The sequence below is a fragment of the Salminus brasiliensis genome, chromosome 3 (genome assembly GCF_030463535.1).
Source record: "Salminus brasiliensis chromosome 3, fSalBra1.hap2, whole genome shotgun sequence".
NCBI classification, from domain to species: Eukaryota; Metazoa; Chordata; class Actinopteri; order Characiformes; family Bryconidae; genus Salminus; species Salminus brasiliensis.
In genome coordinates, this window is record NC_132880.1 from 40,572,742 (window position 1) to 40,600,004 (window position 27,263).

General features: G+C 39.9%; 1 protein-coding gene across 1 annotated transcript; it reads right to left on the reverse strand.

The window, feature by feature from the left end:
- Positions 1 to 222: 222 nt before the first annotated feature.
- Positions 223 to 13,594, reverse strand: LOC140551429 (uncharacterized). The gene is made up of 5 exons (XM_072674854.1): positions 13,449 to 13,594; positions 8,234 to 8,320; positions 7,079 to 7,206; positions 3,809 to 3,922; positions 223 to 1,515 (listed from the first exon to the last, which is right to left on the reverse strand). Exons 1-4 carry the CDS (start codon positions 13,522 to 13,524, stop codon positions 3,848 to 3,850), a joined length of 366 nt encoding a protein of 121 aa, XP_072530955.1. The 5' UTR covers positions 13,525 to 13,594; the 3' UTR covers positions 223 to 1,515; positions 3,809 to 3,847.
- Between the last annotated feature and the right edge of the window lie 13,669 nt (positions 13,595 to 27,263).

Below are 27,263 nucleotides of genomic sequence, written 5' to 3' on the forward strand. Positions count from 1 at the left end.
TCTTTGCTCTCAGCATGTCCTTTAGTGGTGGCTCTAAGCACAAATTATACTTCCTGACAGTAGGAGGAGCTCAGGAGCAAGAAATGACAGTTTACCATAGCAGTGCTTTAAAGCTCCTGGTTAAGATGCATTTCTGTAACTGGCTACATAAATGTGTATGTCAGTGTATAAGACAATGTAAATAAATCTATACATTTGTAGAACCAATTATGTGGGAAAATGTACATATTTAAAAAATATTTATTCAAAATTATTAACAAGACATACAGATAGCTTCATTAGCTCACAAAAAATACATATCCATTCATCCTCAAATGGGATCCTTTCCCAAAAAAAAAAACATGAATGCAACATTTAATATTTTAAACATTAACATGTGCTGCAAAGTGTTTATCCACCCAGAAACACTGAGAAAGTGGTGTCGAATGGAAGAAGTGCATTGGCTTAGGAAAGTGCCTGTGTGTACGTCATGTGTTCAGTGAAACTCTGCCCTACGAAAATGCATCTGAAGAGTGGCACGACTCCTGCTGGAGCTATAGCTCCTGCTCTGACACCCAAAGTGTGTCTGTTTGATTAAAAAAGGGTAACACAATTGAGGTTGGTTTACTAAAGACAGAAAAATGTGATTGCTTCCAGGGCTGGAATTGGCGTGAAGGAGTCTGATTATGTGATGCGATATTAAAAGCCATATTAATGTGTGCCACTTCACAAAAAAAACTGCTGGCTGGTGTCAGAGTGAGAAGGTGTATAAGAAGAGTGCTCCATTTGAAACACTAACAAGATTTCTGTTGTTTTTGGGTAAGATTTTTCAGAATGTGAGGAGGTCTGTGTGAAGCAGACTGGATTTCCTAAGACTCATTGTGCGATCAATGTTCTTAAATGAAAATGGAGAAGTAATATACAGACACACACACACACATGAACACACACATGAACACACACATGCACACACACTGTGACAACTAAGGTCCCTTCAGTCCTTTCAGTGTTGTATCTCATTCTCCTAATAATACTGTATTCTTATAGTTTTTGTAATAAAGCTCTTTTGAAATTGCATGAAAGCATTCATTAGAATGTAACTTTTCATTTTCTGATTTTTTTTACATTCATTAAACCTTGATATTCTTGTTTATTTCCAGACTTGTGTTGCCAAGGCTTTCTTTTGGCTCCTTTTTCTCCTTGTAAGACACACTTTGAGAGCAAACTAAACAAAAGGAGGCTTTTATTTGACAGCTCTGATTCTCTTTCAGAGAACCCGTCCTATTCATTTAGCCCATGTGAATCTTCTGAGCTCGGTCTAGTGTTGTATGTGGCTCTGTGGAGGTGCAGGTAGGAGATAGCTGCATCTTTGAAGTGAGAGGCTGTGGGCGTGTGTGCATTCATGTATGAGTCTGCCTGTCCATTTGTCTGCCTGTGTGTCAGCCATCCGGCCTGTCTTTCTCAATCTCAATTTGCCAAATCACCGGCCCTCTGTCCAGGCTTTCTGTCCTTCATGACGTATATTTTCTTGGACTCCTGTAAAATGAAGAAGACACCGTGAAATAAATAACTATTCACATCCTTACAGTGGAGTAAAATAAGCTGTGTCCCATATAAACAGACATATTTGTGAATAATTAGATATTTTTAGAGCAGATGTGTACGTTTGTGTAGATGCATACATTATCCAACTACCAGCAACACAAAGACCACCCCCCCCCCCCAAAAAAAAAAAAAAAAAAAACGAATGTAGCCCTAGTACCTCTTTTATTAGAGGTTTATTAATCTGTTACAAATCCTAATACAGAAACTACTATGAAGTATTTGGTAATCATGTAGTATATTTTCTGTCCCTTAGGTTCTATTTTAGGCCTATGAAACGGCAGTAATGTATTTATGAGGATGAATACCTGAAGTGTGAACCTATGTACAGAATGTAAGGAGTAAAAATAACAGCTTCAAAATCATGTTGATGCTCCACTGACTGTAATAGAGAGATCAGCGTCTCTGTCATTGCTATTCCGGACTTGGCACGCTGTTAACTACACTACTGCATAACACTGCCAAAAACAAATTATATTTGTGTAAAATCCTGTAATATTACTCTACCACCTCTGTACACATGCTTCTCTTACTCCAGGTACTGCCCCTGTATTTCTCAGCATGTAAAATGTTGTATACCACAAGGAGGGGAGCTCAAAGTGCAATCTGTATTCATGGCAGTAAATTACACCCTCCACCTGTAGGGGGAGCCCATAAACAAAAATGCCAATTCTCACATAATGCTGCTTTAAAAAGGCATTTTTTTACATTTTCAAGGGATCTTCAGTAAACCCTTTGGTTCTATATAGAACCATGACAACTTGAGCTAATTATTAAAAGGGGCATGGGTGTGTGTGTGTGTGTGTGTGTGTGTGTGCCTCTGTAGGTTTGCTTACTAGTGTGTGTGTGTGTGTGTGTGTGTGTGTGTGTGTGTGTGTGTGTGTTTGCTGCACGATGGGTTGAAGGCAACACTAATGGTGAAAATTGTTGTTTTTGTCTATTTGTTTGCCTATTTATCACATGGAAAACCTCTGTTAGATGGTTCACTAAAAAGGGTTCTGCTATTGTTGAGAGTCAAAGAACAAAAACTATATACACTCACCAAGTACTGTTATTCAGAATACCTGTACACCTACACATTCACTATAACTATATATCTAATCAGCCAACTATATGACAGCAATGTAGTGTAGTACATTAAGCAGATATGGGCCGGAAGCTTCAGGTAATGTTCACACCAACCATCACAATGGGGAGAAACGTAATCTCAGTGATTTTCAGGGTATCACAATTGTCAGAAGGACTGTTTTGGCTATTTCTAGAACTTCTGATCTTCAAGGATTTTCAGTCCAGCTATAGAGTTTACTCAGAATGGTATATTTAAAACACATCCAGAGAGCGGCAGTTCTGCAGTTCTGCAGACAGAAACACCTTGCTAGGCTACTGTAACTCAGATAAGCACTCTGTACAATTGTGGTTAGCAAAAAGGCATCATTTTCATTTTGATACACAGCAGAACGAAACTGCATAGCTGTGCATGTTTAACCCGCATAAACATCAGTTTCATCCCCACTCATAATAATACTGAGCATGCATACTGCACACAGTCATGATTTGCTCTCACATTAGTCATAGTTCTCCTTTATCCCACTTCATCAGAACATTTATTTTACTGCTTTCTTCCTGTCTGTTTTACTATCCATTGTTGACCAGAGGAGGACTGGTTCCCTTTCTGGGTATTGGTTCCTCTTAAAGCTTCTTTCTCTTCATCTGAGGAGTTTTTCTTCCTGCCACTGTTGCTCAAAAGAGGTTTGGACCTGGATATTTGTAAAGCTGCTTTGTGACAACATGTGTTGTGAAAGATGCTATATAAATTCATTTGAATTTAATTAAATTAAATTAAAATATAAGCATACAATATTTGAAATACCCAAGAAAGTGTATTTGACCATATAAATACATTTTCAGGTCATTAACTATAGGCCTATACTGGTAGAAACTATTTGATCTTGACGATTTGATCTGTCCTGCAATAATATTTTTTTATAATGCCTTGCCTAGCTTGGGCTTTCAGTGCCCTCTGTTGGTAAGAAATGGATTTGCATGTGTATTTAATTCTAAATGTATGCTTACTGAGAGCATCAAAATACAACAGCCTGTGCATACGTTGTTTTAGCTGAGTAAAAATAATCAAATAATGTCAAATAATGAAAGACACAACATAAGACATAACAAGAAGAACATAATACAGATTGGATTTGTACAATAAAAACACCTGCTCACTCACCTTGCATGTATGTGTGTGCTGTGTCCTGTGGTGTTTGGGTTATAGAAGTCTGAGCATCTGGTGAGCAATCAGGACCACTGTGAGCAGTAAGCTGGAATACACTGTCCTAGAGGCCTGGGATGATCAAAGAAGAGCAGCTGTGTCAATAGATGTTCCACTACCAGCGGATCTTAAAAAAAACAGTGACTTAATAAAACACACTGTAATAACTGTAATTTTCTAAGAGAAAAACATATACACACACACAAACAACGTATTTTCCTGAATACCATGTTGTAGGCTGACTACGTATAGCTATAGTCACTTACATACCCCTGCACCTTATCCCCACCACACACATTCAGTACTGAGAGCTGTGTTGGCGTCACACTGTCCTGTATGTTTACTGTGTCTAACATCTGTTGTATTTATTGTATTTATTGGATTGTTCCACGTTTCATTTATTATTCCTGTTCCACGTTGCACCATAGTCCTGGAGGAACGTAATTTTACTCCACTGTGTATTTGTACTCAGATTGAATGACAATAAAAGCCTCTTTACTTGACTTGATTTGGCCTTTGTGAGCATTGTTGCAGTTATATATGTTTATAATCAAGGCATTTTGTATGTTTGACACCTTTAAAACTGAATACAGAATTAGAAAAGGTGATGCTGGTTAACTGCTTAACGCTGAAAGGCTTATTACACACTGTGGTGTATTAGTCAGTAACTACAGGAACTTCTGTACAAACTGATGGCACTATTCTTTGGTTTGCTTCCTTTGGTAATAAGACTTTCGGCCTGCCGGTGGTCCATAGACTGTTTAAGGGGTTAAGACATCTTATAATATGGCAATATTGGGCTTTGTTTGAACTGTCCTATTCTTGGGCAGAATGAGTGGCAACATATATTTATAATAGAAAAAATAAGAGTTTGTTGCCCCGAATTGTGTTCATGTTTTAACCATCAAGCTGATGGTTTGAGGCTATGCTGAAGAATTCTGAGGTAGTCCTCCTCCTTCATTATTCAATTCACTGTGTGCCATGTACCAGTTCCTCTGGCAGCAGAACAGTCAAGTCAAGTCAGATTTATTTGTATAGCGCTTTTACAACTGTTGTCGTCACAAAGCAGCTTTACATAATTAGTACTTAATAAAGGACAGAGACAGAGAAGAACACACTGGCCACACTGCATGATGCTACCACCACCATGCTTAACAAGTGGTACAGTTTTCTTACAGCAGAATGCCTCACTATTACTCCTCCAAGCATACATCTGGTCATTGTGGCCAAAAAACTCTCTGTCTCTGTATCTGACTTTTTCTTTGTCCATATGGTTAAGCTTAAATGTTGATTTTGGAGCAGTGACTTGATGCGTGTCCATTCTGATGCAGTGACTGACACTGGTGTTCCAGCAGCTCCAGGTCATGGCAGGCCTGTGCCTTGGAGGTTCTTGGATTGTTCCTGACCATTCAAACCAATTTCCTCTCAGCTAAGAGGGTGACCTTTGGGTCTTTTGGGTCCAAACCGTGGCAAAGTGGCCACACCTCCCAGTAACTTCCCATTGTACTGTGTGTTGGTCAATCCAGTGAGCCCTAAACAAACCCTTTTTGTGTGGGCACTAAAAAGCTACCAGCTGTGGTCAATCGTAATCACTAACAGGATGTTAGGAGTCCTTGGCAAGACATTTTGGAACTTTCAGCAGTTATATTAATAATAATTTATGTTTTTGACCCTGTATGTATGATTCTGACCCTGTATTGATTTCAGAAACCTCCACAAATGAAAAACTGTGCATCAAATTATTGTTTTTTTTTATTAAAGATGTATGTTGCCAATCATTCTGCCCCCCAAAAAGAACATTTCCAACAAATCACTGATAGCAATGACTCTGCTGATAGTCTTGTCCATGATGAGTGTATGTAAACTTCTGACTACATATGTGTGCGTTAAAAGAGAAACGCAACGCTGTACTCAGGTTTCTCAAGTTACACCTTCAGTGTGAGTGTAGCTGAACCACTGTAACACACACCACCTAAAGCAAGGGTAGGCTATTATCACATAACATAACCTTTGTGTTATATATACTTGTTTTGATGCTGGTAGTGGCAAGTACTGTTCTGCAGCTGTTCTGCAAGGCAGGCACAACAAATACCACTACAACGATATGTCCTCAGGCAGAGACATGCAAATAAATAGTGGAACGTCTACTCTGAAAGAGAGTAGAGGGACTGTTTACTTTAGAGAGAGCAGGAGATTACCTGAGCCTTTTCTGACTCAGGTGCTGTTATGAGTAATACTCCTGAGCTGTCTCAAACACAGAGGGGAAAGTCTCAACAGGTAGAAAGTATCTTTATGGCTTTTAGTTCAATTAAAATGGTAATGAAATACTTGTGTAATATGATATCAGTATGACCACCACACTGAGCTACCTGCATCGTAACTGAGTGCAGGGAATTTACCCTGAGGAGTTTTGAGCACTGCTCTACCCGTAGGGATCTTTTTTCCCACCATCAGCAGCCTATCTTAATCCAGAGGCATTTGTTTGGTTTCCCAGCCTAAATGTGGGATGTAAAGCAGATGGGCCTTTCAGATAGATATCTGTAGTCCTACGCTAATAAGAGCCATGTGTTTACGTTCACTTTCAATACTAAGTCAGCAGCATCTACAGTGCCAGGACTTACTCCCACATCAAGCCTAATTTACAATAATAGCAAGACTCTTAAGCGTCTGACTACTATTCCTATAACCAGAAATTAAACAAGCAGTATTTTACTGTTCTCTACAGGCAAAAATATTATTGTATATTATTATAATTTATGGGGAAAATGACTCTGAGTTTACATAAACACTCTGCAACAATCAAAATCCCTGAAATTTCACAACCTCTGTTATTCTGCCGTTCATACACGTACCCACTTGAACTGCGACTGTTTTGGCATAAACACACTAAGTGTCAGCTTCAAGCACAGACCAGATGAATCAGCTCGTTCGAGACTTAATTCAGTTTTGAAGTCAGAGGTTGAAGACATTCGAGGGCTGCTCAACGTGTCTTCAAAGCTTTGTCTGTTTCAACAGAGTTCAGTCCACCCACACAATTCCTAAAGAAACCCCTCCTAAAATCCTGTTCACCAGAACACAAGGTCCTAATAGCTATATATGAGAGGCAGCGTATTCACCCTTTTACATAGTTTTCACAAGCTGATGAAGCAGGACCACTGCACATTTAGCACATTGTATTCTAACAGGGAGACAAGAAGACTAGTTCAAACTGATGGAAGGATTCTGTACCTGGTTTTTGCCTAAAGTAGTGAACACAGTAGGTTCTGGATCTGTTAGGCTTGTCTCCGTCACAGCGTCATCATCACCTATTTCCTTTTCTTTGAAAAAGTCCTCCAGCTCTTCATTGCTGCCATTGCCTGGTGGGAATTTGAATAAGAAAAAATCACTCTCTATGCTGTAAAAACAAAAAATTATTAAGGCAGTCATAATGTCAATGACAAAGTAAATAATTACTCAATTTAGACTAATTCGGTTAGTCTTAAGTACTCCTAACCCAACAATACATTAATTTGAGCCTCAAAAACTTCAGTAAATGAGCTGCAGCAGCTGAAGATTTTAGTCTATATACCCTTCCCCTCAATTTGTTAACTGTTTATTCCCATCTGTAGGTTGGAACTTCCCCTATAACATGGGGGGAGACCTTCCTGTTCTTAGACTCCTGACCATGGTGGGCTGAGGTGTTGATGGGATTTAAACTGATTTCCTGTCTCTTAAGAAAGCAGGCACTTAGACAGCTGCACCACTTTAAAGCTACGAGTTCATGTTCATATCCGTGTCCAAGAGAGAACAGAAAGGTAAATTTACTTGGAACTGTATTTTTATGTAGTATAATTTTACTCTTCTGAGTGGCACAACAGTCTAACTGCCTGCTCAACAAGTGTGAGGAGATTCAAATTCCGGCAAGGGCTCAGCACTGTATTGTCAAAAGCCTCCCAGTCTGGGCGTATCATGTAATAGAGGAAGTTCGAAACCTAAGATGGGAATAAACAAGTTGAAAGAGAAGAACGCAGACTAAACACTGCCTAAACCAAACACAGACCAAACAAAATATTTAATCTGCAGCTCATTTACTAATATTTTGGCTCAACTCAAATGAGATTCTGAGTTGCAGAACTAAAAATGTGAGTTAGGAGAAGGTGAGACAAAAATAAGTTGAGGCAACCCGAAAATGCTCTGGTATGTGTTACTGATTGTTACTGCCATTTTAAGCTGCAAATATTTTACAATGTACGATACATTCCATACTATTCACTGTGTTACTATTGACATGGTTAAGGGTTCTGTTCTGTGTGCTTATACTAATATTATTAAGATATCAGTGTGAAGACGCAAATAGTTCACTGTAGCTTTTTGAGCGTTGTGACAGATTGTAAGAAAACTTACTGAAGAAACTGTATTCAAATGTGGCATTGTAGTCATATTCTGGCAATGGAGTGGAGTCATAGTCATATACCATTTCATCTGGGCCAGCTGTGAAGAGAAAACAAGTAGAATTTGGAATTTGCATGAATAAAACATTAAAATAAAGAAATTTCTGTGAAAAGTGATATTCCTGTTGTAACTGAATATAATTTTATCTGAACTTAACCCTTACTGTCTATTTTGCATGAGCTTAAAGTGAAATATCTGGAGTTTTGAGGCTTCCAGATACCCAGAAAAACATTGTTGTTCTCTTGTTCATACATGTATCTACTTAAACTGTGACTATCTGAGCCTCAAGCGAGGAAGAATCAGAGGACCATGACTAAGCAGCTATTTCATTTCATCTTTAGTTTAGCTCTTATTCTGAACAACCGCATCTGGTGGTCTTTTCATGTTAACACATTTCTACGTCACACAACAATGAAGGACACTGTAGCTGGAAAGAAGAATACTCAGTAACTTGAGATCTTTGCATCTGCATTCATGACACTGCCATTTGTCAGCTATGTGAGACTGTTACATCCATTCAGCTTATCTTGACATGACAAATGTGGAGCTGTGGAATTACTTGAGGCTATTCAGTTGAATGAATAAGGAGTCAACAATGGTGGCTCTTAGGGTAATTCTGTCAGTCCTCATTACAAGCCAGGATGACTGTATTTGATTAAACATAACCGAGTTGTAACCACAGCCATCATAGCCAGCAAAGAAATTAAGAATGAGCATGACGCCACCAGTGTCTCTAGTATACCCAGCATATACGGTACTAGAATCAGTAAGAGAATCTACAAGACTGATAGAATATAATCCCAGGATTCTGGAAAGCAAAATAGCGTTCATCAATTGTAAGAACTTTCTGGGAAAGGAAACTGCCCTTTCTTAATTAAATGAGGATGGAAGTTCTCATGAGGTTTTACATCACAGAAGACTAACAGTACACTTGAGACCAAAGCAAGTGGGTCAACTTGTCCCTGGACTAGAAACAAGACATGGGAGATTAGTGTATACATGGCTATAAAAAGTAAATGACCCTTAGTGATTTCCACATTCTATAGAAACCTTCAATGATCTGCTTGTAGTCTTGGGACTTGTGTTTGAGTTCTGGAATAAAGAAGATGGGCTCTGACCCTGAGAAACCACTTCCTCATCCCAGTAAGGAGCTGGATAAATAATCTGCCAGGCTACTCTTTAGGTTGAGTTCATTTATTCAGCTGTATACTTGGTCCAAAACAATCAAATTCAAGTGCTGTTCTTGAGGGAATGTTAGCGAAATCCACACCTGGCTACAAAACCCAAAAGTCTCTCCTAACGTGTCTTAGCCATATCTTGATTCCATGCTCTGTAACTCTCGGTTGTTTTGCAATTGTCTGGATGGATATCTAATCTAGTTTGGCAGTACGAATATGGCAGAAAATGTTTAGGAACACTATGTTCTCATCAAGTTCCATTCACTGCCATGCACACACATGTATTTCACTAATTTCTGCTCTAGAAAGCTGAGATTCCACAGAGGTCTTTTTACTTCAGTCATTCCCTGAAACCTGAGTTTTCAGGACTTCTGGCTGGAGTTTTCTCACACAGTGATCTACTAGTCCTTGTGCACTTAGAACAAGACATATATCCAGTGGTATGGGCTGCTGTAAAGACCATGGTATGTGCACTTTACCAGACATGACCCTACAACAGATGGAGTTTGCATTTCTCTGGGACTTTCTTTTCTCCTCCAGTGAAGTTAAGAAATGGCCCATAGGTTTTGCTTGATGGCAGTTTGCCAAGACCATTTGGACTTCTCCTCAGCCTGACCTCTCATTAAAAAACACCCCAGGAAGAACAAGGCCTGAATAGGAACTCCTCAATAAATGCTAATTTGCTGTACTCAAAAGTCTGTTTGACAAAGACCAGAGGTTGCTTAGTACAGTGGGTTGCCCTGACATCCAATAAGAAACGCTAAAGGCTAATCGAATTAGATCTCACATGCTTCCCCACTGATTTAAGATAGTCCTCAGACAATTCAGAGTGCGCTCAGAAACTCTACACCGTTAGAGTTAGTTAGCTGCTGTCTTTTCTGCTAGCGTGAGAGCCGTGGGAGAAAGAGGGGCTGAGAGCTATTACCTGGACCACCACCGATAAACAGTGGGATCATAAACAGCATGGAGCTAAACTGCACTAGCTGCGAGAGATGGGTCTCTGGCCAGTTTGTGAGCTTGTGCTGTTTATTTAAGACTACCCATTCCAGGGAAGGCAGCCGCCTGCTATTAATTTGGGTGTCACTGTAAGAGACAGCACTGGGAACCGGGTCTCGGGCCTTAACCTTTATGCCCTCTGTCAACCAATTCACTAAGGAGCTCCAGAGTTCTGCTAAGTGTTCCTATCTAAACATCTCACTGCTTGCTTAATCACATGGATTTGCCAAATAAAGTAGTCGCAAAAACAAGGCCATATTTTACTTTGCCCAGGATTAACATGGTGTAGAGTTTTGGGGGTTAGGGTATTCACATGCCCCTATGGAATGATTCCTCCTTTCATGTTCTCCCCCAACCGGGAGAGTTAATGGAGCATTGCTTTGTCCTGCGCTTCAGTCCCAGCCATGCCTGATCGCTGGTGACACTCTTACCCCCTGCACGTCTGTTTTTGTTGCTTGCATCCCTCTCATTCTCTGTGCGTCATTACCACCATGATTTGCGAGGATATGAGAAAAATTCCAAAGTCTAATGGTTCCACATATTGTTTAGCCTCTAGGATGTTAGACCTCATGCAGGGCAGATAAATCAAACTAGAACCCTGTAAAATCTAGAAAAAGATGAAAGGATTTGTGTCCTGACAAGCACCTTTGAGCTGGGAGGAAAGAGTGTATGTATAGTATCTTTCTAACAGTTTCCCACAGACACAGATGCAGGTTCTGGACTCAGACCCAGTGGAATTAAAACAAAGCTATGGCTGGCCAACTGCAGAGCTCATGTAAGTAGACACCAGAATCTCCCAGACCTCACCCAGTTATCTTCTACACATGTCAAAACAAGCACGGGAGGCCATGAGCAGAACATTAATGTAAGATAACACCTCCTGAATAGCGATATTTGGCAGGAATCTTCTTTTTCTTTTCATGGGATTCTCGGGAGGTATGCGCTCCAAATGCTGAAAGGGAACACTGATGTTATTTACTGCATGACTTCTTTTATTAATTCTAAGCTTACCGCGGTTTTTGGTGATTAATTCACCAAATCACTCCACCGCTGGCGCAATCTGTCGCACAACAGAGAGCATTTCGCTGACTGTTGACTGCCAAGTTTCCTGTCCTAAAAACTCAATGCTGTGTTAATTCTCCCTGCATTAGAACTAAAAACCGTAAACCTCTCACACATTACCCTGGTTTTGCAGGAATCAGTTCTTGAGTTTTGAGCTTGAAAGGACATCACAAAGTTCTCTCTTCATCCAAGTCTGGGTCAGAAGAGAAGTTCTACAAGTCCAAATCAGCATCAACTGTGTTGAGTTGTCAAGTAAAGTCAAACAGACTTGCTTATGTGGTTTCTGGCAGTGTGTGACAGATTTCCATAGTGTTGCCTATGGAAATAGGCAGATTACGGACAAGCGTCCTGTGCTTTTATCCATCTGACATAGTTTTGTTCATTTGCTGCAGTTTGGGTCACATGTGTGATTACTTAGGCATGCAGTTCATGTGAAGCTAATTGGACATTATACGCTTCCATTACTTGCAAAACTAAAGGAGCCAACATCCAAACCATCGATGACATTTAGACTAAAGGACAAATTGTATAAATTAGATCTTTCCCCAAACTATTCTTTCTCGGCAGCACAGCTCAGGACCACCATTAACCTTTTGCATTTTCTGCTTGTGCTGCAAGGTCATTTGAGGCCTCATTTCTCTCAATGGCCTGCAACACCCCCACAGCAAGTGAAAATCTCTTAAACACTCAAGAACCAACTCATCTCTCTTTTTTTCTTCTCAGACCAGTGAATGAGAATAGAGAGAGACGTGCCAGAGCTGTGGCTGACACATTCTACAGAAAACAGCTGTGCGCCAGGATTACGTCGCCCCCGTGATTGTTCTAACCCCCGGGCTGTCTCTCATGACGGAGAAACTGCATTGCATGCTTTCTTACGGATCTATCAGGATACACCGAGGGTTTTTGTCTTTTTTTCCTGGGGTATTTCCACATCTGCTGGGCATCCTGAGACCACAAGCAAGTGCTTTATCTGCTGTGAATGACAGGAAAGAGCTACTCATCGTCTCAGTTTAGTGGACTCATAAGCAGCACATTTTCTTCTTGTTGTACAGCTTTTCTGATGTAGTAAGCCACTTCAGAAGAAACACTAAGGGGGATCTAATGAAAATAAATCCTAAACATAGATTTGTCCCTTTTTCCCCCTTCACTTTCCTCAGGGCTTGTTCCACTCAGACAGTATACTCCTGCTCTTCTAATATTACTTCTGCATGTTGCTTTGAGGTCACACAATGTACACATTTGGAACTATTCTGTCCTCAGTCATGTCTGTGATCTGACTCATTTCAGGACTTTGTTTTGACAAGAAGATTGTCCATAGTCTGTGTGGTCTTGCTGAGTAAGCAGAAATGCTCCAAACCGCATGCTCCATGTCACAAACATCAGGAGATTTGTCTGTACTGACACGAATGAATGTTTTGTGTCAGACCCAGTTTTCCGACTCACTAGACGACTCTGTCCTAAGCAGAAACATGTGTCAGCATCTCACACACTCACCTCACACTGTCCGTTTTCCAATGCACCATAAGACATGCACTTGTCTTGCAGAGAGCACTCTCTGCATACTCTCTACAGTCACTCTGACACTAAGGCTATTACAGCAGTTGAGCATGCATAGCATTTGTCATGATATTACAACCCTGTAACTTTTTTTGCACCTTTTAAAAATGTCAGCTGCATTATACATTGTGTGAACTTTCATTCATTAAAACTATAACTTTGTCCATCTCCTATATAGTTTAGGTCTCTGGGGCAATATGCAGTATTTTCTAACTGCCTTTTATATTCATACTGATTTTATTTAGAACCATCATGTATATTCTAGATATGCAGTATGAACCTACGTCCATCTCCAGAATATGCCCCCCTCCCCTATTTTCTCTCTCTTTTTCTCACACAAACACACTCATACTCACTCTTTCTTTAGCACTCACCGCAGCAGAGTGGACGTAGGAGCAGAGATCCTGCCAGGCAGACAGCTATCAGGCAGTAATGAGGTAACCTGGGCATGTTGCTCTTCTGAGAGTGTGTGTGCAAGAGAGTGCAGCCTCCACGCTGTGTCTCTGAATGACTGCGCCGTGTGAGAGCATGAGAGGTAGAGGAAACACTGAGAAAAGGGGGTGGGAGAAGAAGAAGGAGAAAAAAAGGGGGTGGGAACTCTCCCAGCCTGCCTGGACGCCTCACTTATCTCCAAAAAAGTCAAACTAGCGCTGCCCCCTTTTCATACAGCCCCATGTTGACTAACCCAGCCCAGCAAATGAAGGCAGTCTGGATTAGGACTAAATAATCTGATTCCTGCACAAATCTCGTCCATTTAAACAAACAGTTTATCAGCTGGGATTACGGCTCTTTAAGCTTGTGTAGGCAGCACCAATTTGGGTTTTTTTGGATTAAGAGCTGATGAGCTGACCTCAGTTCAGGGCAGAAGGTCTAGGAGCCCTGAGAAAAGGAAACTGTGGCTGTCCTCTGATTCCTTTCAGGACTTTGTTTTGACAGGAAGATTGTATGTAGTCTCTCAGCATCATATCCACACAGCCAAGGTACTGGTACAGCTGGTACGGCTGTTGCTTGTCAAGTGATGGTGATCAGTGATAAATGCGTAGACCTGCTGTGAACAGAGTGTGGGAAAGAGTTGTGAATTCTCCCCAAAACAGGGAGATAATGAGTAAATATGAAGTCCTGCCAGAAAAGGTTTGCGGAGCCTTTAAAAAGAGATTGTTACGTTCAATAACTCATGGCTGTACTTGCTCTTGTCTAGAGAAGGCAAGCAGACGCATGCACACACACACAGCTTTCAGTAAAAAACGCAAGATATAGTTTCATGTGTTCTGACATGTAGTGCTGTGTAGAAGTCATAGATTACCCCTCACCTATTCAATTTCCAGTCAATACAGCTATTAAGCAGGAGATTCAGGAGACTTTTCTTGCAGATTCTGTTAACAATAATTCACTTAGACAAGCAAGAGGAAAGTCAAAGGGAAAAACAAGAGTTTTCAAAATGGAAGCTCAGAAAATGTATTTTAAACATAGAGAGAATGGGACCCCTCACAACCTGGCAGGCCACCAAAACTGCCCCCCTCAGATAAACAGCACTTCAGGATTTCATCCTTATGAGATGGGAGAAATATGATATCCAAGAAAATTCACTGGTGTTTTTTTCATCCTTCCATCCTGACAATAACATGCGTTTATGTTGATCAGATTCCGTCAGGCAAGCTGGAAAGCCTCTGTCGAAAAAACAATGATACAAGTCATAACTGCTGTGGATCTTGGCTTCTCTCCTTTACTCTATCTCTCTCGTGTGTGTGAGAGTGTGTGCTCATGCTTATTTTCCAGTAGATGATGGAAGCATTACAGAGTTTGTTCCTGTGTGGTTTGAATAGTAGGTCACATTTTCCAATAGAGCCATTACCGGTGTGCAAGAACTATCAATTACTCTAACTGTTCCGTCTTCCAGAGCAGGACAGTTTTGCTGTTAATTTGAAGTAAAACAGAAAAGCTGTACGTGTTGGTGTCTTCTTTTTACATGAGAAAGTAAAACCAGATCTCATCTGGTCACACTGGGGACGCATTTTAATGACAAGTGTAAACAGAATCCGGTCTAAGTAGTTGCAGTTACTATCTGGATACAAAACAGGCCCTTTCTGTCCACCCTTTCATTTCCACTAATCTCTGTGAGTCTTAAAGGAAGTGGATTTGATCCAGAAGTTTCAACTAAGAAAAGGAAAAAGATAAAAGAGAATAATGTTTGCAAATCAAACTGCAGAAGCTGCTGATGTTCTCAGAACAATGGACTGACCACCCCAGAGCCCAGACTTATTATTATTGTTGAATGGATTTAGACACACTTGGGTGGTAAAAAGCAGAAAATGCAGACTTCTAAGACTGAATTTTGAAAGTTGAGAAAAATCTCCCTTCCGATTTCTTTAAAAAATTGTGATTCTTATGAAAGAACGGGGGGTGAAATAAAGATAAAGGGCGGAGACAGTAAAAACACAGAGAAATGTAATATTGTATGAGGCTTATAAGTGGCAAGTTTTTGCTGAAAAATAAATGAAGAATAACTTGTACTTAATGGCTGTTTGGACTAAATAAAGAAATTGTGGTCTTTTCAAATTGCTGTAAATGTGAATGGCATGCATGGTGCAGATGCACCAGACAGAGATTAGGCTGGAGATGCTGGAATATTCCTTTGGTAACTTTGTTTTCTGGCCCGTAAAGCTGCATTTTTTCAGTGTGCCAAGGACCAGATGTTTTTCAGTTCGGGAAACTAACTGAAGCAAATGCAGGAGCTTTGAGCTGTCCATCCCTTCTGCTCAGCATGGGGCAGGAGGAAAAGCTAAAGGTATTAAGATGTATTTCAGCAGCAGGACAGGATAGTGGGCAGGGGGTGTTGGAGAGTGGACATAGGCAAATGAATGAATATTCCTCCCCCCACCCACGGTCTCTCTGAGATATCCTTGCAGCCCTGACTTGGCCTGTTCTTTCCTCCCTGCTCAGAGTCAGTGGGACTTGGCCCACTTCCCCTCCTCCATAGCCCCCAGCTGTGTGAACTGAACCGTGAGACTGTGGGTGACTGGGCAATGACAGAGCACACGTGAGGCAGTGCATGTGCGATGCAAGACCAATCAAAATCCTTCCTATTAGTTTATAGTACCAGAGAGGCACCCCTTCATCTTCTCCTCATCTTCTAAAACACAAGTATATACCCATCATTATGCCCTCCAAGATGTTGTTGTACCTTACCTTCAGTTTTCTCTTATTCTTAAAAAAATATAGGATCCGAGAGGTTCTTGGCGTTGGTGTGTGGTTCTCAGAAAAAAAAAAGTTTCACGGAACCTCATGTTATAACATTATACTGATGGTCTATAAAACTTTTTCTTGAATTCTTGGAGGTCTCAGATTGCAGAAGCTTTTTGAAATGTTCTTCAGAAAACAAGATATATTCTTCTATGGCTTCACTCCAAAGAGCTGTACATACTGGTTTATTTAAGGGAATCCTGGCTGCTATGACATATAAGCTTCAATATGATGCACATTTCCTCCTAAAATGGAAAAATGCTAGTAAAAACAGAAGACTTTATTTCAACACATAAAAACATTTTAATTGTTGCATCAAACATCAACTCTTAAGATGGACATTCATACAGAAATATGTGATATTTGGCAAATATATTATGTATGAGAATGTATGAAATGATTTTATGTCAAAAATATGTCACATATTAAAATACATAAATGCCAACTTAAAATACATAAATGCCAACTTGCCAATGCCAATTTGTCATTTCTTGAAATATATGCTGTCACACAAAATTCTCCAAATTGGCAACTTTAAAGGAGAAGGAAAAACATTCTTAACTTTCAATGTAAATCAAAATAAAGGTATTTTGTTTTAATAAAAAGTAAAAAAAAAATGGACATGTAAGGTTTTTGAGTAACAGTAATGTTATATTTCAGCCATATGTCAACATATACAAACATATAGGCATAACGCACAGATATATCATACAATATATTATATTGTAAAGCCGACTTTACAAGCGAAGGGAAAAACTAGGATTTCTATTGGTCCATTCATCATGAAATCTAGAAACAACATAAAGAACAACTACCAGATTCGGATTACGTTAAAACGTGAATTGTGGGACAGCAGCAACATATAGCAAACAAATATTACAAATATGTACTATAATTGATATGTATGTTCCATATATTTTGAATATGTGTTCAATTTATATATATGCAATATATCTGTACACATATTTTAAAATACATGGCCACTTCTTTATGATGTATTTGTGTAAATATGGCCGTTTATCAGATTTCTATACGAGAAAGCAATTTATATCAATTTCAAAATATATCCTTTAGCCTTTCCAGTTTCAGCTAGACTGTGGCGCTACCCAACAGAACACTGAGTTTTCTTTTTTCCTGTGAGTCCTGTGCAGTCATGTGACGTCATCACAGTGCAGTGCTGACAGGTAAGTCTTGCCTATTTTCCGTGTTTTTGTACTAAACAAAACCTTTCCGCTTGGTTTTCTATCAGATTTCAATAGAATTGTGCACGTACATGATTTTTAGAGCCTAAATGTCTCAGCAGTCAAGGTTGGCTGCTAGAGGGAACGCTACTGTATCTTTTGGCTTATTTCCTCACGCATTCTGCTTATCTAAGATTTTGGTTGCTGTTTTTCTTTTTATTCTTACTGCGTAAGACAAAAGCAAAAAAAATAAATCTCTCACTATGCCCTTGACTCCTGTCGAGACACGCCCTTGACTCATGTTGAAATCTGAGAGGCTTCCAGACAGAAGGAGAGTGAAATCCCACACCAGTAACAGAGGGTGGCTGCCGGCCACAAGGGTCACCGATGGGAAAACGGGCATGCCACCAGCGACCACTGTGGCATGGCCAAATCAAACAAATCTGCATGCAGGAGTGTACCTTAGATGAGTGACTGAAGCTTGTACAAGAGGAGTGTGAGGTCGTGTCCTGGTGTACAAGAGGTCTCTAATACCATCATTCATCATCATCATCTGCTCTTACCCTTACCATAGTCTCATCTGTATTGTCTATATTGTGCGGAATACACCTTAGCCCCAGGGGTCCTAGTTGATTCTCTGGTTTTGACTTGCAGGTGAGACTTGGCAGGGTTCACTGCAATGCTTCTTGCTCAGGTTTGTGACTCCATGAGATCATTCTCAGAAACTGTTTAAGACCACATGATCCTCTTATTGAAAGCAGACTATTACTGCCTAACCCCCTAGTCTGGGAACACTGGATTATATGCCTTTATTGCTAACTTTGTGATGGGTCAAGATTTAATTGTATAGTCGTTACAGCTGCATTTGAGTTTTGGGGATGCCACCCTTGACTGGCTATAGTAAATTAATAGGAGTAGGCATGTTTGTCGCCCACTTGGCTGCCATTTTGACAGGCAGATATGGGCTACATATTTGGGACAGAGACAGCAAGAGGCAATTAGAGATGTAAGCCTGTCCGGCAGAGCTACAAACCCATATTCAGGCCACTTGAATGAAGTGCATGTGACACTTCTGATTTATCACTGTCCAAAGCGATTTTTCTCTCTTTTTAACCATAACTTCATTTCTGTTTCTGATTTAGTTTTTCTGGGGGGAAAAAGAAGTTTGTCATGGTTTTCGGACAGGCATGAAATGGTCAATGTGTTTTATATGGTCTCTCCTTATGTGTCTGTCATCAGTTCAGCAAAAAGTCAGACCTTGTTTCCAAGCAGTGGAGCTCACATTTCACCTAAGAACACAGTATTTTGGAATGACCGGGAATATAAAAGTCTGCCATATCAATTTATAATAATATAATATCTAATGATTATTTTATGAGGTTTAGGAAATTACATTGTTGACTTCTGAACATATGGCATACATCTTAACCCTTTAAACTCTAAGGCATCATCAGTACACTTCAATTACAGAACTACATAAATAAATTTTTTAAAGAAGAAAAAAACAGTGAACTGGATAAAAACCACGAAGGTTCACAAAGTTAATTTAATCTAAAATAAATTTCAGAGCAGCTTGAAATTTTCAAGTCCTGTTTTACGTCAGAGCAGTCGCCAGCATGTAAAACATAACCCACTCTCAGTAACTCTCTCTGGAGTTGTGTGTGATGTGTGAGTGGGATTTGAGCCACGCTCCCACCAAACGACTTTGCGTGGGCATGTCAAACCAGCGGATCCAGCGGAGCGCATGTACGTGAGAACAGTGACAGGATGAGCCCTGGGGGTCCCAGGAGGCCTTTGAGGGGGCCCAGGGGGTAGTGAGGATGAATCTGCTGCACTGACTGTGACACAGCAGTGGGAGAGAACATTTGTGAATGTTTACTATAGAACATTTGCATGGAATCTGGGCCGCTGTCCAGAAGCTGTTTTCCATGTGTACTGTATACTGTAAGTACAGACTTGTTATGGTTTCTTAGTCATGCTTCATCTCCTCATGTGAATTCATATATTTCACATCAGAATATTATGACCACCTACCTAATAGTGGGAATAACCACCCTTGGCTCGGATGACATAAGCAAGACGCGGTGGAATTGAATATGTTAGGTGATGGAAGGTGTTTATTATAGAAGTTAACTGGTTCACAGTGGTGCGTCGATTGCTCTGTACCATTCACAGACTTGTTGTTTCCCTCTGACATTAATGACCCATGGGGCACCACTGTTATGCTGTTGGGAGGCACACAGTGAGTGAGAAGTACATTCTCTGTACACCTTCACTACTGGGCCCAGGACATCACAGATTGTTGCACATATAAAAAAGAGAGCACACCAGTCAGTTGGAACAGAGTGCAAAACAATCAACAGGACACAATTTGACTGCCATCCAAAGAGGCATGATAAAAGACTATCAGGCAAAGTGTGGTAGCATCTCAGAAACCGCAAACTTCAAGGGATGTACTCAAGCTGCTGTAGTAAAGGCATACAGAGCATGGACTTCTCATACATTGAGTGTCCCCTAACACCACAACAGTGGTGCCCCACAGGCCATTGATGCCAGAGTGAATCCATGACTCTATGAGTGTCTATGACTACATGACCCCTAGCTATATAGACTTCCGTCACCTAATCCAGCCCGTACCACAATGTTTTGCTAGTGTCATCTGAGCCAAGGGTGGTTAATCCGTCTATTAGGTAGGTGGTCATATATACATACTGTATATATGTAATAAGTGAAAATAAGGGGACAGATCCTCTACAGCACACATTATGTTTGCCCTACAATGTGCAGAAGTGTGTTCTATGTAGAGGATGTTACTGTACATACACCCACTGAGCAGTTGATAAGTTTATTAATATTTATTTTGCTAATTCGGTTCAGTCAACTCCAGCCAAACTCAGCCAAGAGCAGAAAGCTGAGGCTGCAGTGAGCACAGACTAACCTAAACTGGACAACTGAAGACTGGAAAAATGCAGCCTGGTCTGCTGAATCTCAATTTTAGATGGTAGAGTCAGACTATGGCATCAATAGCATGGACCAAGAGTCCATGGACTTAGCCAGTGGCCTTTCCAGTCACCGGTTTTTGACATATTTTCCATTAATAATGGCATGTATGAATTAAGATGACCCTGAAAAATCTGCAGGAATTGTCTGATGCAATCATGGCAGCTTGGAAATGACTTTTAATGTGCTTGTTGTAATTACATGTATTTTAATGTTATATAGGGTTATAGAACCACATTGCTGTTGAGAAAAGAAATTCTAACCCATTTTAATGACTTTGCACAGAGCTGTCTATAACTGCAATATGGAAAAGTGAATATGTGCACCTGATTACAAAAGAGGGATGTGAGGGAGGGGGTCCTGTATTAAGAAGAGTTTTAGCCTGTGATACACAGTGGCTATATTGTGTACATTGTAGTCTCTGTATGCACCTGCTTGTGATTATTAGCTCATTTGTCCATGTATGTATACCCCATTGTTTCAGTTTAGTCTTTGTGAAGTCTTGACGCCTGCTAGAAGAACACTGGGACTGTTTTTGAGGCTAGTTTCCCTTGTGCTTTGTTTCCTTGTTTTTTTTTCTATTTTCCTGGACTCCCTGTGCCGTGTTAATTCTCTGGTTCTCGTTCCTGTTCCTGGTTTACAGGTCTCAGCAATGGATGTGTCTCGTTTATGTCTGTCAGCCTGTTCTTTGACCCTTTACTGTGTACATGACAATGATTCCTGGTTTGCCCCAAATAAAACCAGCTCGCACGTGCATCCTGCCACACTCGTTAATTCTGTACACATGCCCTAACAGATGCCTGCAGCTGGCTAACACTGCTCTGCCCTACAGGAGAGAGGAGCAAATCCTTCACTCAGACAGGAGCAGGGCCAAAAAGGGTTGTTTGGAGCAATGCCATATCCTAAAGAACATTTCAATGGATACTTCTTTGAAGGTGCCCTAAAATGGAAAACTGTATTTATCTTGGCATAGTTGAATAATGAGAGTACTTCCAGTACATGGAATTGACTTACCATGAACCTCAACCAATGTTGTCTCTTCATTGAAAAGAAAATCCAGCATACCCAAAACAAGAGCTGTGAAACAGGCCAACTCCAGAACTGTTACGTAAGAGTCTTGGCTCATTATATTTACAACCCCAAAATGTATATATACCCAGTCCCCTAGTGAAAGCACTGCCATCTCTAGGCAAAGCTAGCAAGCAGTAAAACATGAAGGCCACTTCAGCAAAACAAAAAAGCAGGGTAACCTAAAATAATCGAGCGAGGTAGCTAAAGCCGGGGAACCGAGAAGGTATCTGAACCTCTCTGGAATCGCTACAATCTCTAGCTGGCTAACCACACACCCATCACAGTGTTGTAAATATGGTTGATGAGCATTTTTACGACTCAACTATCAGGTGTACTCCATATGTTTGACTCTGCAAGGTGTGCTTTGCATTTAACCTGGTGTGTTGCCCAGATACTCACTACAGCCATGAACAAATACCATTTCTGCAATTGTTCCATGGAAAACTGCACAGAAATACACACTAGTCCAGAACACAGGACCTTCTTCTTGTATTACATTCTTGCACCCGCCTCAGAAAGGTCTGACCAATAAGCAGAGAAAATGTTCTCACGCTGTTTGTTGCAGTGCTTTTGTTGCAATGCTTGATTTTTTTTCCTGATCAAACAAGGTTTACAAACTCAGACCAGATTCAGAGTAAACAAACTAAATGTGCTGTTAAACACTGTTAAATATGTTAAAACACTGAATACGAATCTATCCTGAATTCCTTAAAAGCACATTCATATTTGTTCTATCAGCAAAACAAAAAAACTGCATATGAAATTTGAGATCACATCACAAACTATCACGTCACAGCTGCTGAATAAAACAGCATCTGCTGATAGCCATGAAAAAAATATCTGCCTGAGAGACGTAGACGTGTTTGTGTTTACACAGCAATCTGCAGATGCCACATGTAATACTGTTATTAGGAGATTTTCTCAAGTGATAAGAAAAGGCGCTCCAGTATCAGCTATTTAATCAGCCCAGTTAGAAGAAAGTAAACCTACTGCCAGGAAACTGTGCTGTGTTGAAACATTGAATGCCATAAAAGACAGATCTATCTTTAGAGTGCTGTAGAGTCTCATTATACGTGTCTAGTGGTCTGATCTGCTAAACATGTGCGATTCTACATCCTTTAAGAAAACCAAAAAAACATTATTGTCATCTCATCTATATAGAAGTCCACAGAGAAAGTATAGCGGTGTTTCTCCAGGGCCACAGGGTACAAGTGAATGAGGCATATAGACAAAACTTAATGCATAGTGCAGTACAATACAGTACAGTAAATTCACACAACTGCAAAAATAGGCTCAAGGTCCATCAATAAATACAGTAAGACAGTATTTAAGTAATTAGGTTTCTCTTGTGGATGTCACTGAACAAATGCATGAAAATTTGACTTATTTTCTTACACTCCTTAGTCAAATAAGGCTAAATATCATGGACCCTGCATCCTAAACAGCTCCAATCATGAAAAACTGAATTTCTCTCACTTTCCTAAAATAAAAAAAGTTTTAAAAAATATGTAATTATCTTTTTTTTTCCAACAAAAGTTCCAACATGGTTCTTTGCCAGTACATACACGAAAACCATGCTGCAAAAAACAGCCAATTTTTTTAATTCACTGTTTCTCTAATTTTTCTTTTTAATCAAAGATGACCATCAGGGTCTCCTGCTACTTGCCTACCCATCAGACCACTTGCCCACCCATCAGACCACTTGCCCACCTTTCAGCCACTGCTACCTTATTAACTACTTAACTTTATATGGACTCTAACTATTAATCTTGTAATTGCTGCTATTACTGCTGGTGGAGTTACAAAATAACTCAGTTTTGGGAGGAGGAACATGTCTGAAGCCGCTCCTCCCTAATCTAACATCCTTTAAATTCCATCTCTGCCTTGTTCATGTGTCTACAGCAAGTCTGCTCAACCCCCTACCACCTCCTCACCTCACTTTTAACCCTGCCATCTATCACTCCAGGGCACCTCATATCAGATGGGGGACCAACTCATTTACTTATCTCCACCTACTCAGCCTACCACAGTTTAACCCTGCCCACTCATACAGCAGTTCTCAGGAATGTTTTAGCTTTTTGAATGAGATGTCAGTACAGGCCAGCCAATCAGAACAGAGCTCATTTATCTTATACCTTTCTTACAGGAATGGAAACAGAAAGAGGGTGTTAATTAATATGAAATACAAGATAAGTGTTGCTTGATGTTTATTAGTTTAACACAGTCATAATATGCTGAATACATGAGTCACAAATAAAAACAACGGGCCTTACTCACCATCTGTTCTTAAGAAAACATTTCTTCTTAAAACCCAGACATTCAGGCATTTACACGCTTTCTTATTTGGGATTTACGAGGGTGAATTTCTTAATTTTGTAATTTCTTTACTTTGTCAAGACAAAAAAAGAAACTTCTTAAGAATTAACAACTAAAATACAGTATTGGGGGAATCAAACCAGTTACTTAGAAATTACTCAAATCACATTTGTATGATTTACTTGAATTAATTAAAAGTATCTATTATCTATAAGAATTAAAAATGCAATTGTGGAAACCACTGAAATCCAACATTTTCTTTTTTGAGTGTAAAATGATTTTTTATCAAATTTCCAAAGATTGCTTCCTATTATTACAACATGAGAATTCCAATCTTGTGTTTGTACTATGTCAGTTTACTTGCATTACTGGGTTGTGTTTTGAAAAATACACACAGTAATTTCATGTCCTTGTCTAATCTTAGTTGATTTTTAGTGTAAAGAGAGGTATGCTGTAGGAGGGTTCCTGGACTGAGGCCCACAATTCAGTACCTGCAAAACCTCTGCTTCCACTTTTCCCCCTACAACTCTCTCAGGAAATGAGCTCACTAAGATAAACTGGCCATTAGTGTATTGTTATACAAAGCATATGTACAGGCCATTCAAGGTTGTCTGCTACATTGATGTAATATCTATTTAGTGTGATATCCAGGTTACACTTCTAGATTTAACTGGTTTATTGCAGTGGCATATCTTGAAAACACAATGCCTCTAAAATTACAGCATATATGAAAGGCACATCTAGGCATCATCATGTGTATCTAGTTCCAACGTCCGCTCAATGATGTGTCTAACCATCTGCACTGGTTCTTGTAGGATTGTTTGCTATAGAAACACAGATAGAACTTGAGCTGTCCTCCTCCTCAAAATGCTTTAGATATCCTTGTATTTAACTGGGCCAGGTCCGGAAGCTTACATAGAAGCATACTTTGTATTGCTTAATAATGACTTAATGCAGAAAATGCTATAAATAAATACATAAATTACATTTTATGGCTGTGAAATAATAAAAAGCTATAATTACTCAGTAAACAATGACTTGTGTTTTTAGAATTTCTGTTCCCGAACCATCTAACTAAAAAAATGATCCTATAAAACACATTAATTTCAAAACTATTCCACCCAGAATAGAAGTCTTTGGGGGAGGTTAAAATTCCTCTTGTCCCCACAGGAGCTGTTTTGACGGCCCACCAGTGTGCTTGATGGCAGTGCTCAGGTCCATGTTCTTTACTATATGTAAATCAATCAGAAAACACTGTGAGAATGACCATCTTGAGAACGTTGAGAAAACAGGACAGTGTCTTCTGAGACTGCCTCACAGATTACCCTGGCTGCTCACTTCCAGAGCATGAAGGGGTTCGGCTGATGAAAAAAAAGAGCAAACAGGCATGAAAACTAAAGACAAAATGATTTTCCTGTTTTGGCCTGTTCTTGGCTACTTGGGTGATCACTGGAAAGGATGGTTGGGACTGTGAAAAATATTTGGAATAAATAAAAACAAATCAACTAAACATAAAATATGGAAAAAAACTTCATTCAAATGTATAAACCATAGTCGCCAAAAGATTGATTACACTGTATACTTAATACCACACTAACAAACTTAACTTAATTAAATTGACATGTTTGCCAGTAATGTCTGCTTCAGTGATTGGACTTAAGCCAGTTCCTCACAGTTTATTCCCTCCCTAAATATTTCAATGTAACCCTTTATTGTTTCATCTTGAACTGATGAACTGGCCAGGGACCATCCCACATAAAGCTGTCCTTTTTTGTTCAGTGTTGTCCTGCCTCAGTGTTTCCACGCCAAAGCCTCAAGGCAGCTTTGTCAGATGAATGGAACTTTAGAGTTTGGGAATTTTTGAAAGATGATAACATCCTCGGATTTGATTTTGGGAATGTCTTGAGGGAAACTACAACAGTCTTTGAAGAAGACAGGAGATGAAATGGTTTGTATATGTGCGACCGAGGGTTACAATGTTATCATCATTACCACAATGATATGCTGGAGTTATGGAGAGGAAGCAAACATCTTTACGTTCTTTCCAAGTTCTGTACCACACAGAACCAGAAAGACCTTCAAACAACTATCAAAGGACTACAACATTAAAAGTGTAAGTTCGATGAACTTTTAGAGGTTCTTCAATTTAAGACTGTGGAGGAACCTCTTAAGAACCTTTGAGGAACCTTTTTCTTCAAAAGGTTTCTCAAAGCACCTTAAGAGGTGAACAGGATTAATATTTTTATTAGAAACTTCCAGTGCAGTCATGCTACGACTAATATCAATGTTGTTGCAGCACCACCTGCTTATGAACAATTCAGCAGTAAGCATAGTTACATCTTACCCCGTAGGTGGGCATAAAGAGAACAGACTGTGGGGCAAGCTGTAATTCTAATTCTGCATTCAAATAAATAATTTAATAATTGATAAAGTTGTACTATCATCAAAAACATGATACCTAAAGTGAAACAGCAAGTATCAGCACTGTGAAGTGAACAAATATTTTATTAACATGAGATGTAGAGTATGTTTCCAATTTACAAGTAATTAACCTTCTCGGTTTCTATGAGGGATGTATGCTCTCATTGTTCTAGGGCGGCTTGGAATGAGACTATGGGCAGGGCTGTATAGAGAATAAGCAGGGTATGAACTATTGGGTGGATGTTCTCGTATACATGCCTGTGAAAACTGCTTTGTCAAAAAAAGTTTATTACCCCATCATGGTGTATTTTCTTTCACCAGCCAAAGACTTATCTTTTCTCTTCTGAAAGTAGGTATTTACATTCACACAGAGAGTAAGAAACTGAAGGAAGGGGGAAGCGAGATGGATGGAGAGAGATCGGGGAGGGGGTGGGGGAAGTGAAACATTGGGAGGGGGTTGAAATATCTAAAATATGCACACATAAATACTCTCAGCAATCAGGCAGTTTGAAGTTTGACTGGCAGGCCCTTCTGCAGACTGTGCTTATGGATAGTCTCAGCCCTGCTCTGTAAGCTAGAATGTGTTCATTCACAGTCTGCAGGCCTATCGAAAACAAAGTCATGCATGGGGCCAGCACCACCACAGGAAAGGAGTCTTCCTCTTCGGCTGTGCCATCTGCATGATGATGAATGAACAGTGTTGGAGCTGTGCCATTAGCCCACATGCTAGTGAGCTAAATCTAAAGCAGAAATATTAAAAGCATAAAAAAGAATAAATGACAGTTTAGTCACGGTGGATTAGCGCCAGCGACAGACTGATAATAGTCAGCTGCATCTACAAAGATCAGTTGTCTGCACTGACAAAGATCAGCTGGCTTTTGAATGGCAAATTTGGAACATGTGCCATGCTGTATATCACAGTAATATTTTCATGCTGTACTTTTAATTCTTATGTTGTTA

Coding starts and splice junctions, on each gene's coding strand:
- LOC140551429 (XM_072674854.1), bottom strand. CDS start 13,524: ATGCCCAGGTTACCTCATTACTGCCTGATAGCTGTCTGCCTGGCAGGA. Junction 8,321..13,448: donor CCTACGTCCACTCTGCTGCG/GTGAGTGCTAAA, acceptor TTCTCTTCACAG/CTGGCCCAGATGAAATGGTA. Junction 7,207..8,233: donor ATTTGAATACAGTTTCTTCA/GTAAGTTTTCTT, acceptor AATTCCCACCAG/GCAATGGCAGCAATGAAGAG.